This window comes from Haplochromis burtoni, unplaced genomic scaffold (assembly GCF_018398535.1).
Source record: "Haplochromis burtoni strain Fernald_Lab_line unplaced genomic scaffold, NCSU_Asbu1 Contig_760, whole genome shotgun sequence".
Taxonomy (NCBI): Eukaryota; Metazoa; Chordata; class Actinopteri; order Cichliformes; family Cichlidae; genus Haplochromis; species Haplochromis burtoni.
Genome location: NW_024583121.1, coordinates 56686 through 71107, shown reverse-complemented (window position 1 = coordinate 71107; position 14422 = coordinate 56686). Strand labels below are relative to the sequence as shown.

Sequence of the window (14422 nt, the reverse complement as noted above, 5' to 3'; positions counted from 1 at the left end):
TCACATGTTTAAGCTTGCTGTGGGAGATTTCACTTGTCATGTTTGCATAACAAGTATATCTTAAAATGTTTGCAATAATGAAGCATTTCAGTACAATGTAGACAAAAACGAAAAATAAAAAGAAAGTTACGGATCAGGACTCTCCGATCCTTACTGCGCATGTGTAAAGTCTGACCGTACAAATCGGGTCTACCCGATCCGTACCGCGCATGTGCAGATGTTTTCTTCTTCTTCTGTTCGTTTAATGGCAGTTTACTCCCCAGTGTACGAGGATACCGCCACCTGCTGACCGAGCGAATAAACCCTATTATAAACTGAATTAGCGTCATTACAAACGTGTGTTAAATCTGATTTAGCGATAGTCGAGTGTGTTTATGCTTGTCTGTGAGGAGAGGATTGTTGGAATAGTGATGATGATGTGCGCTATCACTGTCAATTGTCAGTAAACACTTCATCTGGCTGATGAATCTACACGTGAGATATTACAAAGTCTGCATTATTAACTCTGTAATTAGGCGCCATTCTTCTTATTTTACGGCGCTGTTGCTCAATCGGGGGACACTCTCTGTTGAGGAGAAAAGCATGAATTTCTTTGTATACGGATTATCCATTGTTTAAATGTCCCGGGCAGTCGAAAAGGAGGCAGAGCTGTTGAGAAATGCTAGGAGCTAACTGGGCGCTAACCGTATCATTCAAATATATTGAATGTCGCAAAGAGAGGAAGTGACGTAAGATTTGCGCATGAGGGGTACCGATCGGGTTTCCGGTACGGATCGGGTAGTTGACATGCTGTCTGTGTTGCGCTCAGTGGATCTGCGCTCGACAGTGCAGCCTAGGCGGAGTAGTCGAACGCAGATTCACTGAGCGCTCAACACAGACAGCATCGTCAGAAGGAAAATTGATAAAATAAATTACAAATGTTGTATTGTTCGATACATATGCGTACCGAACCGAAAGCACTGTATCGAACGGTTCAATATCGATACGAATATCGTTGCACCCCTAATAAGACATATATATATATTTCAGTGATGTATTGAATGATGTACCTGCATGGTCTCTTTATCACAAAGTAATATCATATATACTATATATAGTATATATAGTATTATATATTGTGTGTGTATATAATCTAATATATACTTTATCACTGTGCCATTTTACCACCAGTAGGAGGGGGGGGGGGGGGGGGCGTTGTTTATATCTAACAGGAGATAACCTGAATGTAAAACAGAGAAATTACATATTTAAAAAAATTACATATATAGAAATCAATAAAAGTTGCGCAGTTATAAAACAGAAAACTGAGGCTGAACACAACAAACATAACTTTATTGTGTGCCACCAATGTACATATTTTTTTGTTGCTCAAACAGGTTATTTTTTTCAGTGTGGGAGGCATCTGTGAAATGTTTCAGAAGGATCTTCTTACTTTTAATCTTTTCCTATGAAAAAGCACCTTTTCCTTCTCCCAATGATAACCGCATCACCAGTTTCAGCAGAGAATGTCTGAGAGTTGTTCATATTGGAAGGCGACAGCACTGCAAATAGCATGTCATTCATTTCTGCTGTATAACACTCTGAATGGCACTCATCAGGAGACTAATCACAAGTTGACAACATCTGTCCGTGCTGCTGTGGTTCTGTCAAAAGTGCTCAGCACTGCCAGTTTTTCAAATAATTGTCCCTCAGGTGTCATGAAAGCTTTTTTTCACTTGCAATTTACTTGTCATCTCGCAAAAACTGAAATTCTTTAAAAAAAAAAAGAAGAAAGAAATGAGAACTAGAACTACAAAAGCCAGCTCTGTGAGAGGAAAACTACTTTTGTAAAACTTGGCAAATAAATATATGCGAGACTAGAGACCCAATGAAATCTAATTTTTGATAGCAACACTAGGAAAATGACGTTGAGTGCCAGCCATCAACACTACAAGCTTTCTTGTGTATTTATAACTGGGGTAGGTACCTTAATCCTCAGTCAGTAACAAAATTTGGCAGTAATGCAACACTACAGCATATAAACTAAAGTGAGTTGACAATTTTATTATGCCCTCATTTTGGGGAGGAATCCATGTTTAAAAAACAAAAACAAAAAAAAAAACAGAAGCAAGCGAGCAATGTCGCTATTATCTAGCTAAAGCAATAAATCATATGTAAGTCTGGATTTGACATTTGAGAATAAAAAAAAACAATTTCCTGGGTCTTAGACTCAGTGTGCTGCATTTATAGCCTTTGTGTCTTCTCAGTTTGTTGCTGGTTTGTACCATTTGTTTGCTTGTGTCTTCACCATTAATGTTTATAGACTTCATTTTCAGTGGCCTTTTTTGCTGCTTGTCACAATAAAAGTTTGTGTTTTGTTAAATACTTCTATTCTTAGTCTCCATTCCACAATACCTGACATTACATGTACAGTAAACTTTAAAAATCGATGTTCCTAGACGGCTTATATGGTTTTCTTGCTCCAGTTTCCTGCTTTGAGTTACTATTCTTGCAATTAAGAGACAACTGTTTTCCTTAAAAGTTGAAAAAAAAGTTTTCCAATGGTAAAAGCTTTACAGCAACAATTGTCTAAGTTTAACTGATCTAATTACATTCTAAGCTTGTTGATAGCAATGTAAGTTACTTTGCAATTTCATAAAGTAATGTTTTTGAGACACTTGAATTATGAACAGCTACTGCTAGAGCTGCTAGAATACATCGGAATATTTAAGTCAGCTGACTTATATCTTTTAATCCTTCTAATGCTTTTAGTGGCTGCCAGGGGGTAGCTGGAATAATTTATGTCACCTTATGAGCTAGACCTGACACCAAGTTTTGCAGTGGAAAAAAAATAAAGGGGAAACATAAATTGACAGGAAATTAAGAACCTGCTTCTCTGTACACAACTCAGACTCAGACTGTCACTATCTTTTATGAAGAATATATTACCAAACAATAGCTTTACAATCTCCATTGATTCAGTAGCAATGAGGACAGGATTTATACTAAAGAGGACATAAAATCACCACATTATAACTGATCTTTTTTAATAATGTTAAGAGTGTTGTATGTTAAGGAAAGTGTTTGGAGTTCAAATGAAAATACATAAAAAATATATTGATCATAATCGATTTTTTAATAGTAATTTTCTGGCTTGTCTCCATATTGATGTTGTATTACTGATGCTATCCTCAGGATGGCACTCACAGCAGCACAATACAAGTAGTTCACTTATTACTGTACAAAAAAGGAAAATTGCAGAAAATGAAGCCCACAGGTGTATTGATAACCTACCCACATATCCGGTAGCATCTGGCTTTAAGACAATGAGCAGGAGTGAAAGCTAAAAATAAACACCTCAGAGGAACAACTGGTGTAATTGTGTGGTGAGGTTTAGGAACACTGCTTAAGCAGATATGAACAGTGCGCAGTGATGCTGATGGCAAGTGAATCAACCAGCTGTTGGGATGCTAGTCACTTGTTTAGGGATGTTTCCTGCATAATGCTATCTGCACTTACCAGATCCTTCACTGTAAGAAGAACGGTTGGAAGTTTCAAAGCTCTCCCTGCAAGAACTCTGTGCAGAGAGTTTAGCAATTCATCAACAGCAGGTTGATAAATTGCTAACAATAAATTAAAAATAACTTCTCAAATCTCAAATCTCAAATCATTTAAAATATCATTAGTTACTTTTCTTTTAAATACTGAATGAAACTGTGGAGTTTAAATTAATTTAAATGTAAATGTGTTAAATCATATTCACTGTTGCTGTTTGACTAATAATACATTGGTATAAGAAAGCCTTTACCCATTACTATATAAGTTAGGGTTAAATTACACTGGACGCACATTGCAAATCTTTCGAAAAATACATATTTTGTTTAATTTGATAGAAGAAATATGTTTCAAAATGTTGGGACTGGGCTATGCTTACCACTGTGTAGTATCCACTCTTCCGGATGAGACAGACTGGACTTTTGGGAAATTAATTTTGTCCTTTTTTGCCTGATATAGATTTCTAGGTACTTAACACGATATTATTTATATATGTCATTTCCTGACATGCGTATAGAAGACAATTCACATGAAAGGCCTGAAATGCAGACATACCATTTCAGGGTCCAGATTTTTCTACCATGAAGCTGTTTTAATAACTGCAGTTTCGCTGCAATTTAGCATTGCCTTGTCTTGCTGAAACATGCAAGGCCTTTAATGGAATGGAAATCGTCTGGGTGGAAGCAGATGTAGCTCTAAAACCTGTATATACCTTTAATTACTGGTTGTTCCTTTTCAAATGTGCAAGCTGTCAATTGCAAAAGCACTAATCCATCCCAATACCATCAAAGATGAAAGATTTTAAAACCTCTCTACTTCTCCTCTCTTGGTCCATCTCTTCTTTATTCCAGAGGATCCAACAGATTTCACATTTTGATTTGTCTGACCACAGAACAGTTTTCCACTCCTTTGGCCAAGAGAAGAAAGTAGCATTTTTGGTTCATGTTTACATTTGTTCTAATTATTAGAGCTATAACTTGCACTAGTAGGTGGTGTGGCGGACTGTGGCAGACAGACAGTGATTTCTGCAACTGAACTGTAACTCCCTCCAAGTTGAAAAACGGACACAAGGCGTTCTTGATTTTTACTGGCATTTGTTGCACACAGGTGCCACCAACAGTGCCGTGAGAACTGTACAAACAACATAAAATAATCAATTTCCACAGTAAATTGTTTTCATAGAGAATAAACAATAAAGCACAATATTAAACGACATAAAACATTTACAATTTGACCTTTACAAAATGTTGACATATTACACCTGACTACCATAAACTCAACAGTTCTGTCACAAACAAACATCTTATTTTTCTACCACAACATATAAGATACAAATTGCATACCTCATTGGCCGCATTAACTTGCAGGGGTTAATGAAAACGCATTTTGCCGTGTGCACTCTTTCCCACAGCAGGAAAACTTCGTTGCACAGGTCTACATAGCTCTACCACCAAGTGAGAGAGGAAAGCATGCTGCCCTCTACCAAGTGTGGCATGTAACTGAAATTTTGTCAACCCCCAACAACAGACTGAACATTGGTTCCACCCTGGAAACATTCTATAAACCTTTAAATGTGTATTTTTAAACCAACAATCTATACATTAAATCTGATATATTAAAATAAAGTATTAAAATATTTTTAACTTATTTATTATAACTTAAACCATGAAATTATTTTAAACTGCATAACTGCTGCTGACGGCAGCCACACTCCCTCCAAATCACTGGTGATTTTCAACTAAACCACATTGCAAAAGAAAAAAAAGTGTAGATGTCCCTTGGGTCAAAACATAAATTACAGAGATAGGAGTTCTAAACTACTCAGCTTCAAGTAGGGTAACTATTTTGTTGATGGGTCTCTCAAGATACACTGGCTTATTAACTCTTTTTTTTCTTTGGTCATCCAGTGTTGCATCACTGATTAGCAGCTTGAGTTAACTAATGATTCCATCCTCACTAGGGTACACCTTGGTTACCTTGGCCAACTTCCACTTATATCTGGGTAGACTATTATCCATCAGCATCACAATGTCATTGATCTTGGCATTGCTCTGTGTTTTGTACCATTTTCCTCTCTGCTGAAGATTCAGCAAGTATTCCCTTTTCCATCTGGTCCAGAATTCATTGGCTAGGTATTGCACCTTGCGCCATCTCTTCCGAAGATAAAGGTCTTCCTTCACAAACTCACCAGGTGGTGGTAAAACCACTGAAGACTTCATGGTCAGGATGTGATTCGGTATAAGAGGCTGTGGACCAGTGGGATCATTCAGCAGGTGAGTTGTTAAGGGCCTACTATTTATGATCGCCATGACTTCATAAAGGTAGGTTGAAGTGTCAAGCCTTTTGGATAAATGATCCAAAATGGATGTCAACACACTTCTAATTGTCCTGATCTGCCTTTCCGAGGCCCCACCCATATGGCTGGTAGATGCTGGGTTCATGACAAACTCACAACCTAGTTGTTTTAGGCTTTCTTAATCCATTTTCTTTACAGATTCCAAGAACTGTCGTCTTGCTCCAGCAAAGTTGGTGCCCTGATCTGACCTAAGCTGTTGAACACTTCCATGTATGGCGATAAAGAGTCGAAGAACACTAATAAAGGCATCACTGGTCATGTCGTCAAGTAACTCTATATGCACAGCACGAGAGCATAGACATGTGAATAGCAGACTGTAGCGTTTAAGTTCCTTTCTTCCCTCCTTAACGTAAAGCGGGCCAAAGGGAGGCGATGTTTCAATTCTTTCACGCGGTAAATCTGCCATTCTTTGTACTTCAGCATTCCTTCTGAATTTCCTACATTTGATACACTTGTAGATGTAGGAAGACACTGCGTGACTACATCGTAATAGCCAAATGCCATTTGATTGCAGCTCATTCATAGTCATCCCACGTCCCTGGTAATGAACCTTTTGATGGAAGTGTTCAATCAGCAACTTTGATATGTGGTTTTTGCTCGGCAAGATCGCTGGATGTTTGATGTGTGGGTGTAAATCTGCATGCTCCAGCTGACCTCCCACTCTTAGCACACCATTTTCATCCATGAAGGGATTCAGTTTGTGCTGCCTATTTGCACAGTCTCTTGTTATTGTCTCTTTCTTCGATTTCAGATCTTTGATTTCTTCGGAAAACAGTTTGTTTTAAACAGTAGCTATGATGAAAAGCTCTGCTTCTTTCCTCTCCTCAAGACTGGTGACTTTGTTGGTTCAGCACATCAGACCCTTGACCTCTTTGACACATCGCATCAGTCGTGCAATGGCTTTAACTAGCCTTATCCAGTTTGAGAACTTTGAGAAATGATTGAGCAACGAACCTTCTGTGGTCAGTGTCTTATGGACAAAAGTCTTACGAAGTTCTGGATCTTCAGCTCCCAACTCTCCCACCTTAATTTCATCAGTAGGATGTTTATGCTGCCAGAGAAAATCTGGACCCAGTTGGAAGTAATTAGTCCCTTTTCTGTCAGACCCCTTGATGCATGGTCAGCAGTATTGTTCTCAGAAGTCACATATCTCCATTGGTCTGGATCGGAACCATCTTGGATACGCTGAATGCGATCTCCCAAAAATATGTGAAACCTTCTAGCATCGTTGTTGATGTATCTAAGAACAACCTTCGAATCCATTGCCCTTTCGCAATCTTCATGTAAACATGTTGGGTGTCTTTCCTTACATGTTTCACAAAGACTCCTTCTTTTGCAGGTCCTTGAATGATGTCCTGGTTGTAAACATCCAAAGCACAACTTCTTTGTCTGGACAAATTTAACGCGTTCTTCAACTCGTTTTTCCTTGAATTTCCAGCATGTCTGAATACCATGATTGCATTTTTCACAGAAGGTGCATCTCTTGGGTTCTGCATTCTCTTCAGAGTTGCTCACAAGCACCTTTGCACCAACGTTTCATGCCTTTGTTGTCTTTATTTTTTCACCATCACTGGACTTCAAGGCATGAAGAGAAGTTACTGGATTGCAAGCTATTTTTGCTTCCTTTGTGATGAATTCTACAAACTGACTGAACGTAGGAAACACACTACAAGTTCCTTCTATCTCAATCACCTTCCTATTCCAACTGGCCACCAGCCATTCTGGCAGTATTGTTAGAAGTTTTTGACTTTCATCACAGTCGTTCAATACTTCCAGACTCTTAATCTGGGACATTGCAGCCTGGCAGCCTCTAAGGAAGTCTGAAAAATCCCTCAGCTCAACACTGTCTTTGGGTCCGATTTTGGGCCATGCTGCAAGCTTATCCTGGAAAGCTTTAGCAATCACAAATGAGCTTCCAAATCTTTCTTCCAGGATATCCCATGTTGAGTCGTAAGCTGCATCTGTTCTTAATAGGAAATAACTTTTGATGGCCCTTTTTGCAGGTCCACCAACGTATTTACAAAGGTAATAGGCCTTTTCATTTACTGGAATGTTTTTCCTACCTATTAGGGTTTGAAATGACATCTTCCAATCGTTGTCGTCGTCGTCTTGTAATGCAATCCTCTTTCTATCTTCTTCGTCAAGGCTTTCAAGTTCTTGTTGTTCACATTCTATCTCCTGCAGGACCTTTAGTGCAGCTTGTGTGACAGCCAGCTCTGCTACAGCCTCTTGTCTCTTAATGGAGGAAAGGCTTGACTTTCGCGACTTTATGCTGGAACTGCTTTCAGAGCTTAACCCTTAGATGCACACGTGGGGTCAAAAATGACCCCATGGGTTGTTTTTCTTCAAAATCTTAAAAATGAAAAGTTGTAATATATTCATGTTGAAGGTATTCCTCATAAAATATGTTTGTAACATGAGGCTATTTGCGATTTTATTTATTTTTTCAATAATTTAAAAAAATGCCGTTTTTGTATCACTACCCCACTCTTCCACAAGTGGGATCAAAATGACCCCAAGCAGTTCCTATGGAATTTTCTATGAACCTTTAATTCTTAGCAACTCTGAGTGTCCCACTTACACATCTGATGGATCAGGAATTTATTTTTAGACAGTAACAAACGATTTATACTTTTCTGTGCATTTCAAACATTGTCCTTTCTGATGTTTATTTTTAATATCTAAAGTAACATGGCTACTATGAGGCCAGCTAGGATCCTTGTGGACCTTGCCCTACAAATGATCCAGGACGGAGGGGATGAAGAGCCCATCAGAGGCATTGACTCAGAATCTGACATCTTAGATATAGAGGACCCAGACTACACCACTGAATAAGGCCAGTGAGACACAGAGGAGTCCTCTAAAGAGGAAATGGATATTGTGTCTAACAGAATGAGCCCCTCTTCCTGCTCAATATTCTGAATAGTTGGCCAGGGCTTGCACCTGGGATTAGTACTATCTCCCCAATAGATGCATGGAAGATGTTCATGTCTGATAATATAATAGAGGAGGTGCTGACATGCACAAACATAGAGGCACGAAGAGTAGCCAGAGACAGGGGAAACGAGTGGAAAAATGCAATCTAACATAAGCTCATGGCCTTCATTTGATTAACCATTCTTGCAGGAAGTGAACTGGTATGTACCATTCGGTGTGTTTTTTGGGAGTCCTCTGCACTCTTCCACACTCGTGGAAGAGTGTAGGTAGGTTGTGCATCCAAGGGTTAAGGGCAGAGGCATCAAAAGCATCAAATTGGCTATTCTTCCCTTGTCTTTTTAAAGATAAAACTCATTGCTACAGCCAGGAAAAAAATACAAAATTCACCCTTTAGACCTGCTTTTTTTGTTTGTTTCTGTCTCTATTGTTATGTATGTATGTATGTACAGTGGGGCAAAAAAGTATTTAGTCAGCCACCGATTGTGCAAGTTCCCCCACTTAAAATGATTTAATTTGCACCAGAGGTACACTTCAACTGTGAGAGACAGAATGTGAAAACAAAATCCATGAATTCACATGGTAGGATTTGTAAAGAATTTATTCGTAAATTAGGGTGGAAAATAAGTATTTGGTCACCTCAAACAAGGAAAATCTCTGGCTCTCACAGACCTGTAACGTCTTCTGTAAGAAGCTTTTCTGTCCCCCACTCGTTACCTGTATGAATGGCACCTGTTTGAACTCATCATCTGTATAAAAGACACCTGTCCACAGCCTCAAACAGTCAGACTCCAAACTCCGCCATGGCCAAGACCAAAGAGCTTTCGAAGGACACCAGGAAAAGTATTGTAGACCTGCACCAGACTGGGAAGAGTGAATCTACAATAGGCAAGCAGCTTGGTGTGAAAAAATCAACTGTGGGAGCAATCATCAGAAAATGGAAGACATACAAGACCACTGATAATCTCCCTCGATCTGGGGCTCCACGCAAGATCTCATCCCGTGGGGTCAAAATGATCATGAGAACGGTGAGCAAAGATCCCAGAACCACACGGGGGGACCTGGTGAATGACCTGCAGAGAGCTGGGACCAAAGTAACAAAGGTCACCATCAGTAACACACTACAACGGCAGGGAATCAAATCCCGCAGTGCCAGACGTGTTCCGCTGCTGAAGCCAGTGCATGTCCAGGCCCGTCTGAAGTTTGCCAGAGAGCACATGGATGATACAGCAGAGGATTGGGAGAATGTCATGTGGTCAGATGAAACCAAAGTAGAACTTTTTGGTATAAACTCAACTCGTCGTGTTTGGAGGAAGAAGAATACTGAGTTGCATCCCAAGAACACCATACCTACTGTGAAGCATGGGGGTGGAAACATCATGCTATGGGGCTGTTTTTCTGCCAAGGGGACAGGACGACTGATCCGTGTTAAGGACAGAATGAATGGGGCCATGTATCGTGAGATTTTGAGCCAAAACCTCCTTCCATCAGTGAGAACTTTGAAGATGAAACGAGGCTGGGTCTTCCAACATGACAATGATCCAAAACACACCGCCCGGGCAACAAAGGAGTGGCTCCGTAAGAAGCATTTGAAAGTCCTGGAGTGGCCTAGCCAGTCTCCAGACCTCAACCCCATAGAAAATCTGTGGCGGGAGTTGAAAGTCCGTGTTGCTCGGCGACAGCCCCAAAACATCACTGCTCTCGAGAAGATCTGCATGGAGGAATGGGCCAAAATACCAGCTACTGTGTGTGCAAACCTGGTAAAGACCTATAGTAAACGTTTGACCTCTGTTATTGCCAACAAAGGTTATGTTACAAAGTATTGAGTTGTATTTTTGTTATTGACCAAATACTTATTTTCCACCCTGATTTACGAATAAATTCTTTACAAATCCTACCATGTGGATTCATGGATTTTTTTTTTCACATTCTGTCTCTCACAGTTGAAGTGTACCTCTGGTGCAAATTACTGACCTCTGTCATCATTTTAGGTGGGGGAACTTGCACAATCGGTGGCTGACTAAATACTTTTTTGCCCCACTGTATGTTCTGTCACTAGTTAGCTTACATAAATCAATGTAGGAGTATTAACAACAATGCCATTTTATGTATTTGGACAAGATAGCACTACATTTACTCTAAAACTGTAACTTCAAGAATTTTAATTTTAAATTCAGTTTCATGCACAGTGTTAAATGTGTGACAGTTGTTCAGAATAGGTGTCAGTGGTATAAATTAGACTTAGTACATGTAGTGTTTCATGTACTCCACATACACGGTAATTTTACAGTAATTCACTTGAAACAGTTTCTTGTGAAATTTTAAGGTCAAAATAAGTAACATTTGCCAAACATTCTTTTCTTATTCACAGTGAAGTTGCAGCACCTTCTATGCAAAGTTACAATCGTTTATGTTGCTGACACTATTTGAGAGTGAACATTTTATGCCAGTTATATAAGTAATATAAAGTGCAAGACAACATTGCAGATTTAAGACAGTTGAGACATTCAAGCAGCTTAAATCTTGAAAAACACAGTTTGGCAATGAAGTGAGCAAACAAGCACCAACACTATCCTTTGAGGGAATGGTTCATTATCACTAGTGACAAACATGAAAAGCAAATGGTAATAAGCGAGTCTGAAATGCTACTCTGCAGGAAAAACATTTAAGATTCTGAGTGCCAGCAACAATTTCTTTGGCTGCCCAAAGATCTCCCCACATAGTATTTCTTTTCTTTAGTGCTAGTCAGAGAAACGTCAAGTAAGATAATCCATTACTTTCCCCACTGACTAGAGCACATACACGCACAAGCATAAAGGCAATATACCAGGTTGACTGGCTGTTGATGCCAGTTTATTACTTCTAATTCTATTTACCACTATTCTTGCAACTGTGCACCAGCTCACAGTGGGTTGTAAAGAGTTTCTTTCTGATATGGGGGGAGTTTCAAATCACATAACAGAGTGACTTTTTATATTTACATTTTACTTACTATTTCCTTTAATTTCCTCTTGATAAAATAAAAGATATGTTTTGAAATGCAACATAATTTGTATTTCTTAAAACTTAAAACTGAATTGAATATGCAGTCTGTGTTAATCACACCAGTCCACACTGTAGTTATTCTAATAGGGATTAACTGATTTAATTTAATTGCCTTAGGGCAACTGTAGTTGTGATTTGGTGTTATACAAATTAAACTGGATTGAACTGAATATGACTTAAGACTATTTTTATGGCATTTTTAAACACTAAGGAAACCAGTAAATGCAGGGAGGCAGAAACACTGAATGACTGAGGTGGTGAAGGGTTCCTACGGTGTGGAAACCAGGTTTTGCTGGCTCTAGACAACTGTAAAAGAAAGAGCAACAGCTTGGCTGTAAGCATTCATGTTATGTTGGAGGCTTAACATCTGATCCTATAGAGAAGCAGCACATAACATACACTGCTGAAAGCACAGTTGGAAGCGCAATTAGAACATAAAACACACAAAGATACACATACGTAGTGGCACACAGAGCATCTTAGGTGGTATTTTGCTGTGAGGAGCCAACAATCCAAACAAGCCAAACAATCAAAAAATGAGCTGTGGCCTCTAGCCAAGTAATACTTTGATTGGAGTTCATTCTTGTCAGGCCACAGACTGTGCAGTTTCATCTCCTTAAATCCACCACTTTGAAAAGAAGAAAGGGTTGCGGCCTATCTTAAACCCTGTTGTGGAAAGTGTACGTTAATAAAAACAGCTACAGATTAATTTCCATCTAGAGATAAATAGCTGTTCTACATATAGAAGAAAATTCATGTGAAACAAGAATTGGGAGTGTTGTGTGGGAATCTCAAGTGTATCTGAGTGTCTGGGGAGTTGGTTTAGACACCTTTACACTGAGGTAATGAGTTGCTTCACATATTTGTTTTGAGAAACTTTTAAATGAACTTTGGCAACTTTAATGTTAATAGAGATCAATATAAATTTTCTAGTTTTGGACAAAAGAAAAGTGTAGTAACAAATTCATGATTCAAAATAATAACAAAATAATTTTTTATGCCACCATGAGTTTACAACTCAACTGGAATCCAAAAGGTTCTGCTACGGGGTACTCTATCACAGGATTTACACACAGAAATCAGCTGAACAATAAAATAAAAATAAACCATGGCTTACCCCTTGGTGAATGATGCTTCCAAATTATGTTTGCATCAGGTCGACCAACTGCCAGGCACATAAGATTGACGTTGCTGCCTTCATTCACCGTGACGTCCTTTGATATGTTAGTGATCCTGGCAGGTACTGAGGGTAGAAAGAAGAATCGTGATTGATGTTTTTACTCTAATTAATGACAAATAAGCGAAGTACTTGCTATTGCATGTGGTCAGACCCATGATGAGGTTAAAAATAACCCCAGGGATGGGGACTCAATTAGCATGAAATTAGCTGACAAATCTCTCAATTCTCTGGCTCGGTGTGATGTTATACATGATTGATTTTCTTCATCATGTATCTATGCCACATTGCTTATTAGACAAGCATCAGACTAATTTGAAGTATGACAGGATTTTAACTTTCACCAAGGAAATTTGATTTGTGTGTGTGGCAGGCTCATTGATTGAGTATGCTCTGTAAGAGGATAACCTCAAGTCAAGGGTTAAACGTTACTGTCCTTCACTGTAATTTAACTCTCTCATATTGACTTGAACTTTAAAACCACATTAGCCCAAAATGCTGGGTTGACATTCATAGAAGAAAAGGACAGATGAGAATGGGCATGTGCCTTAATTGATCATAAATCATTTCATAACAAGAAAACAAAAATACAACAGTACAAACCTGGTCTGTGAAGGTTCTCAGTGATCCAGGTCATTGTAGTCTAAGGAGCTTGGAAAGAAAAGCGTCTGGACTTCTTTAAGTTACTTGAAGACGTTTCACCTCTCATCCGAGAAGCTTCTTCCGTTCTGCCCTAGAACGGAAGAAGTTTCTTGGATGAGAGTTGAAACATCTTCAAGCAACTTAAAGAAGTCCAGACGCTTTTCTTTCCAAGCTCCTTAGAGTACAAACCTGGCCACATTTATAGTATTAATGTTACTGTGTTGTGAAAAAGTGTTTGCCCCTTTCCTGATTTCCTATATTTTTGTCACACTTAAATGTGATTATTAAGCAAATTTAAATATTAGACAAAGATAACATAAGTAAACACAAACGTTTCTAGATGAAGGTGTTTATGATTAAGGAGAAAGAAATTGAAACATAATTGGCCCTGTGTGAAAAAGCGATTGTCCCCTAACTCTAAAATTATTCAGGAATGCACTAATAGAATGACAGAAGGAGCGAGGTGTTGCACCAAGGATGAATATAAGAAAAAACGTTTTTTAATCATGCAAAGCTACTATTGAACACTCCAAGAAAAATATGTTAGAAATAACTATTATAGGGCTTATTTTACTGGACTATAAAGTGATCCATTTTATTAATTCAATTCAATTCAATTTTATTTATATAGCGCCAAATCACAACAAAAGTCGCCTCAAGGCGCTTCATAGGTACAGAGAAAAACCCAACAATCATATGACCCCCTATGAGCAAGCACTTTGGCGACAGTGGGA

General features: G+C 38.8%; 1 protein-coding gene across 1 annotated transcript in view; it reads right to left on the bottom strand.

Annotated features, from left to right (window-relative positions):
• Nucleotides 1-13134, bottom strand: part of opcml (opioid binding protein/cell adhesion molecule-like) — a gene marked incomplete at its 5' end in the record, with an annotated part of 65881 nt that extends 52747 nt beyond the window's left edge. The window contains one exon of the mRNA XM_014330374.2: nt 12987-13134. Coding sequence (XP_014185860.2) covers nt 12987-13134 — 148 coding nt within the window. The remainder of the gene's footprint in view (nt 1-12986) is intronic.
• Nucleotides 13135-14422: the final 1288 nt, after the last annotated feature.